Source organism: Babylonia areolata, chromosome 29 (assembly GCF_041734735.1).
Source record: "Babylonia areolata isolate BAREFJ2019XMU chromosome 29, ASM4173473v1, whole genome shotgun sequence".
Taxonomy (NCBI): Eukaryota; Metazoa; Mollusca; class Gastropoda; order Neogastropoda; family Buccinidae; genus Babylonia; species Babylonia areolata.
In genome coordinates, this window is record NC_134904.1 from 13721366 (window position 1) to 13728307 (window position 6942).

Sequence of the window (6942 nt, forward strand, 5' to 3'; positions counted from 1 at the left end):
GGCTGGTATCGTCAACCATTACCTGAAAAACGATGGAATCATACGAACGGAATGACCGGCACGTTTCTCTGACATGACTCCATTGAACATGCCTGGGACATTGCTGGACGAGCCGTTGCAAGCACGTGATAGCCAAACTCCCACGTTATCTAAGCGTGGAGGAGTTGGGCAGGATTCCTCTGTTCGGTGTATGCATGTGTGGGTGTATGTGTGAATGTGTGTCTTCATGGTTTACATTTATTTGCTTATTTATCATCATTGTTGTCTTATTGTTGATTTCTGTATTTATTATTATTATTTTATTATCATTATCATTACTACTACCTTTTTTTTATATCATAATTATTATTTATTTATTTATTTATGTAAGCTTATCTATTATTTATTCACCTTTTTTTCTTTTTTCTTTCTTTCTTTTTTTTTTTTTTTTTCTTTTTTTTTCTTTTTTTTCTTCTCAAGGCCCGGACTAAGCGCGTTGGGTTACGCTGCTGGTCAGGCATCTGCTTGGCAGATGTGGTGTAGCGTATATGAATTTGTCCGAACGCAGTGACGCCTCCTTGAGCTACTGAAACTGAAACTGAAACTGGACATGAAAACCTCACTTGCATCATGATCAGGCATTGCAAGGCTGTTATCAAGGCTCACGAGGGGGGGGCGGGGGGGGGGGGGGGGGGGGGGGGGGGGGGGCTTGGGGTCTCATTCGTTACTGACTGTTCATTTTGTGTCGTTTCCACACTGACGCCCGTTTCGAATGAAATGTCTCTTTCTTCCCATACGCTTTTTGTGGTTCATTTGAAGGACAGGCTTTGTTTTGTGTTCATTATTAATAATCATCCCATCAAAAGCTCAGGAATTAATTTTCATCGCGTTGATTTCTGAACAAGGAACTTGATTTAACAAGTTTAAAGTCTTGAATATAATAAATGTTTGTCTTTCTTTTCACATTGTATTAATGTCTGATCCGTAGCCAGTGTTTAAGTAGTATATGTTTGTAGTGACCTCTAGCAAAGATGTGTGCGTGCCTTTTTCCGCAAGTCAAACACACGTCCTTTCGTCCTTATTGTGTTGACAAGGAATGTTGACCTACTTGTTGCCGATGTTGAGCCCCAGTCTATCACGTGACACATGGTCCAGACTGTGACGTCTGACTCACCCCGATTGTCAAGCTCTTCTATTGTTACTGTGAACAAAGGATGCTGAAGCATAAGTTTTGAGAAACTAACAAAGCCAGCCAGACAGGAAACAATTTCATGTTAGACGTTCACCGAGATGTACAATACCGCTTATATAGTGATTGACTGGCTTCTGTTTTCTGCACAAGTTTCGAGTTTGAAAGAGGTGGTTGTTTTTTATGTTAGACTGTGGTAAGACATTCGTCAGTTTCGAAAAAAAGAAGAAGAAGAAAAGTTGTGGTCTTCACAAAAGACGGCTGTATGGAAAAGACCATAAAAGCAACAACAAAAATCAGCACATCGGAAACACCGACAGTGGTGAGGAATACTCAATGAGCTGCTTCGATTCAAAACGATTATGTAGCGCGGAAAAGTGATGAAGAGATTTTAGACAAGTGCATCTCAGCATTTTGACAGCATTTGCAATGGTAATGTCACCAAAAGCCATGACATTATTTGTTATGCATCAGAAAGGTAGTGACAGTGAAAACAAGAATGTTCCTTCTGTGGAGAGGAAACGTGCAGTGAGTGAGAATGAAATCAATTGATGGGAACTGCACTTTCAAAATCTCACCAATGAATCATGTATCTGTGTGGTGCTGGGAAGCATATTTGATCGGAAGACGTGTTTGGGACTGCAGATTGTGCTAGATGTTAGGCTTCAGAATTTCCAGGACTGCTCAGAGGAACTCACTGAAACATATTTGAAACTGTGTGTTTGAGTGTGACTCGAAGTGGCGTGCTTTGAAACCAGCAGAGCCTGCTGGAGTGAGAAGTAAGAAGACATGTATTAACTCTCTCCATACGAACGGCGAAAGAGACGACGTTAACAGCGTTTCACCCCAATTACCATCATCAAAATATTGCAAGCGGAAGGCTCTTATACTGAAGAGGTGAATGTTGACAAAGAATACCACAATTCTGACGACGGAAGCTAAAGGTTGGGTCATTCAGACACTCACTGGACATCCGAGGGGTCTGTGTAGAGGAGAAGAGAGGACTGGCCGTACTGAGTGAGTTAAAATGTTACTGAAAAAAGTGCCAAAATGTGCGGATTGATGTAATGTTAAGAACTACGAACAAAGCAACAACAACATAAAATCAAAAACAAAAAGAAAACGTGATATGTGTGACTTAATTAGAAACGAACTAACCAAAAACAGTATGGTTCGATTAAATACATTGTGTTAGGCTGCTGAAGATTAAGACTTGTGTGTTACAGAATATTTTGGATGTCTACAATTCATTCACTTGAAACGCTCTCGTAAAATTGCATTGGTGGTTTTGTACAACATGCTGTAAGTTAAATTTTGTGGCTTTGAACGACATGATGAAACATCCTCTGAAAAAGAAATAGCTCAGAATCTTATCATGCTCGTTGTGTATGCCTGTGGTATGAATCAACTTGTGAAACTGATTGATAATTGTTGAGCGTGTTAAAGTGGGGAAAGCAGAATTTTGCATCACGTGCACACTCGTCAGATTTGAAGTGTTGCTGATTCTCATGCTGATGTGATGACCGTGTGGAAAAGTCACTAAAATCTTGAGCCGTCAAAGATTTTTTTTTTTGAAACAATTGGCTGTGGATCATGCCGCCAGCAGCTGTTTACGTTTGGCTGCTTTGCCAGTTTGCTGTGTTCCCTGTTGACGTTCGGGGTACCCCGGGTACCACCAGTTCTGAACTCCTGACATCCACAATCTCTCCACCCGAGTCGCTCTGTGGAGATGGCCTGTGTACCTGCACACAATCAGACGCAGACTGTTCCGGCCGTTTGGCACACGTACGATACGTTCCTAAACTACCTGAAAAAATAACGTATGTGGATTTGTCTCACAACAATTTTTCATCAGCTATTTTGACTGAGGATATTTTTCACAATCTGACAAACACAGTGTATTTAAATCTGTCATCCAACAACTTCACGGGGCTACCAAAGGATGCGTTTGAAGGGATGATGGAATTAGACACTTTGATCTTGAATAACAATGAACACTTGGATATTAAATCTGTTCGAGAAATACTGTCCATGCAAGGCTTAGATTACATTCGCGCAGAAAACTGCAACCTTCCGCAACCTCCAAAATATTTTTTTCAAAACATAACTTCGACCGTCGCTCGCATTGATTTTGGTTCTAACCCACATGGGGGTACATATCACTTAGATGGGTTCTGTGATTTAGAGAATTTGCTTTATGTTGAACTCCATGACTGTGACTTTAAGGACATAACATCGTCTTGCCGTGTTTCATTTGCACACCTTCATCTTTCAGGTAATACTCTACGGAAATTTCCTAAAACTTGCATTGGTGAAGAATCCATTTTCCCTATGCTTTCTTATTTTTGGTTAGTGCACAATCAAATAGACAGTCTTTCCATGTCAGACATCTGTCTGCCAGCTTTGCAACACCTTGATCTTTCGTTCAATAGAATCAGATTATATCCCACTGGAGCATTTGAGTTTCATAGATTCCCAGACTTAGAAACGCTTTATCTTCAACATCAGTCCAGTGACATGGACATCACCGTGGTGGTTGAGGACGGTGCGTTCAATAATCCTTCTCTGCGAGATATCGATCTTCGTCACAATCAAATACAAATTGCTGATCAAGGCAAAACTGGAAAATACGCGTTTGTGAATTGTTTTCGTGTGAAATATCTGTACTTAGATGGGAATAATTTTACGAACGTTGACGATCAAAGGTTTCTGGAATTGTTCAGACACCTGCTGGAATTAACCCAGCTGTCGGTCAGCAATACAAGGCTGGATTCTATCCTCAGCAAAGCCTTTCCAAGCTTCCATCTTTTGGAGTACTTATTTATGGAGGACAATATGATTTCAAGCATTCCTGATGGAGCGTTTGATTCTGTACAAGGCCTTACACACCTGCATCTGCACAATAACAAGATAAAATCAATCACCCAAAACACATTTGGAGAAGGACTGCGTGGAAGGCTAAAAAATTTGACTTTAGGTTTGAATCCATTGGAATGTTCTTGCGAGCTGCTGTGGTTTCAAGACTGGTTTAAATCTGATCTTGAACTCTTTACAGGATTGGAGGAAAAGATCACTGATTACAAATGCTCTAATGTCCCGGAAATGACACTGGCTGACTTCTCCATGGCTGAACAGGCGTGTGTGCTGAGCAGGGAAACCAGCCTTCTCCTCATTCAGATCAACGTCCTTGTTGTCGTCTCTCTGACGATGGTGTCGCTCATTTTCCGCTACCGTTGGCACTTCCGCCTGTTGCTCTACGAGCTGTTCCGTGGCCGGGACAATCTCCGAAGACAGCGTCTCCGGGCCGACAACTTTCACTTCGATGTCTTCGTGTCGTACGCCTCTGAGGACCTTCCCTGGGTCAGGCAGCAGCTGATGGGCAGACTGGAGGCGGAGCTTGGCCTGAGGCTGTGTGTGCACGAGAGAGACTTCCTTCCGGGCAGACACATCGTGGACAACATCATGCACAGCGTGGACAGCAGCAGGAAAGTTCTGATGGTCTTCTCTGCAAACTTCCTGCGCAGCCAGTGGTGTCAGTTCGAACTGTCTGTGTGCTTGACTCACGTCATGGATGTCGATGACTCCCTGATCGTCGTGTGTGTGGATGACGTCATGTCACGTGATATGACGTCAGCCATGAAGGCAGTGTTGAAAACGACGACGTATATTCAGTGGAGTGAGGACGAGGGTGAGGAGGCTGTAGCCTCGTTCTGGAGACGTCTGCATCTCGCTCTGCGTGAAATCTTGCCTCGTGGACAGAACCACGTGTAGGCCGTGAACGTGTTTGTGGTGTGCGTGGTTCTCTGCAACGCACTGGAGTCTGTGTGCTGAACTCTGACATACACTTGTTATTTTTGTTATTTTCCTTCCCTGTCGGATGACCGTGGACTGGGAATCATAGCCATCGTTTCCCGCTCTGTATACCGTATCTTCTCTGTTAGTTCTTCACAGACAGTAATATTTTTTCATGATGATTTCGGAGCAACACTAATCCTCCTTCTTTTGGTGGCCATAGATTCAAGATGATGCCATTCGCCCTGTTGAATAACTGGCGAAGGGGTAGCGTTGTGGACTTAAGAGTGGTGGGACGCAGGTTGGAACCTCATTAGGGGTGGACTCCTTTGGTCTATGGCCAGTTCCTACCCAGAGCTGAATGTGCTGTGGGCTCAGATCGGAAGACTGGGTCACTTAGTCAAGGGTAGTCCCCTGAACTCTTTCCATACGAACGGCGAAACAGTCCTGTTTTGTCTTTTGGTTGAAAGCATTATCTTGTATTTTGCTATATCTTGGGTTATTGAATTTATGATACAGTGGACTCTGTTTATGAAATTGGCGCTGTACTTCCCAGGGAGGAAAGCCTCGCCACGGAACCGGACCGCCCTTTCGTTTTTCTTCACTTCCTGTCTTCACATGTGTCAGTTGTGCTTCCCTGCCAAAGCGTTCTTCCCACAGACTGTGATCGGGGACAAATCTTTGTTGCTGTGTGTTCTTCAGCGTGCACGATGCACACGACCATGGAGCATCCCTTAACTGTCTCATGCGAAGAACAGTGACCCAGACCATCACTCACGTTCCACTGGAATGGGAAAAAAGTCTAGGTTCCTGTGTGACTCCACTACGATGTCTTGGTTACTACTTGAGTGCTTGTCCCTTTGACCAAAACCTCAGGTAGACGATGGTGGATAAGAAATACCTTCAGGAGGAAGGTGGCAGAATGGTTAGTACGCAGTCAGTGATGGTCAAGGTTCGAATCCCACTCTCGCCCTTTCTCCCAAGTTTGACTGGAAAATCGAACTGAGCGTCTAGTCATTCGGATGAGACGACAAACCGAGGCACCGTGTACAGCAATTGACGCACTGAAAAAGAACCCATGGCAACGAGAGCGTTTTCCTGTTGCACAATTCTGTTGAAGAAATCCACTCTGATAGGTACACAAATATATATACATGCACTCGAGGTCTGACTAAGCGCGTTGGGTTAAGCTGCTGGTTAGGCATCTGCCAAGCAGATGCGTTTTAGCGTAAATGGTTTTGTTCGAACGCAGTGACGCCTTCTTGAGAAACAAACCGTCTTTCTCCCCTACACATAAACAGGAATGGACATTCATTTCTGCTGGATAATCACATGCTGACAGTTGAAATCAACTGTTCCCTCCCTTGGGCACTTATGGAATGCTAATAATTGCATGATTGCATGACCCTATGATGTTCCTTGTGTGGTTATCAGCTGCATTTTCATCATGACTCTTAGATATCATAGACTTATAGCTGTGTTATCATAGTCCATAACACTTCTGAATGTCAATGGTTTGATAACATGTTCATGGTGGATTGACAGTTGAGTCACCGCTGCCTGTTGAAAAAATCATTCGTTAACGGTGACATTGTTCCCATTTGATAATTATGGATTATCAGTAGAATGTCTTATTGATGACAAAGGTGAATTTATCATCATAATTTATTGTCAATGTTGTCTAAGCATGCATTGTAATGTGATCATGCAGTTGTCTCCCATGTTGGAGATTTATAACATGACAAACATGTGGGTTTCGCGACATTCTTTTTTGTTTGAGGATAGTACACAATTTTGACCTGTTTAGACCATCGGTTTTAAGCCTTCGTCTCTGCTGGATATTAACGAACTGGCTGGAGTATTAACCATTCCCAGCCGCTGGGTATTGATAATGAACTACCCAGTTGGTAGTCACAAAATGTCAGTCCATTCCCAGCCGAAAACTGCAACGCCATCCTTACTGCTTCTGGATGATCAAAAAT

At 43.2% G+C, this 6942-nt stretch overlaps 1 protein-coding gene across 1 annotated transcript in view; it reads left to right on the forward strand.

Annotated features, from left to right (window-relative positions):
* Positions 1-1182: 1182 nt before the first annotated feature.
* Positions 1183-6942, forward strand: part of LOC143274795 (toll-like receptor 4) — a 6480-nt gene continuing 720 nt past the window's right edge. Inside the window, exon 1 of the mRNA XM_076578722.1 lies at positions 1183-6942. This exon is cut by the window's right edge and continues 720 nt beyond it. Within this exon, the coding sequence (XP_076434837.1) occupies positions 2762-4939 (2178 nt within the window). The 5' untranslated portion in view covers positions 1183-2761 and the 3' untranslated portion in view covers positions 4940-6942.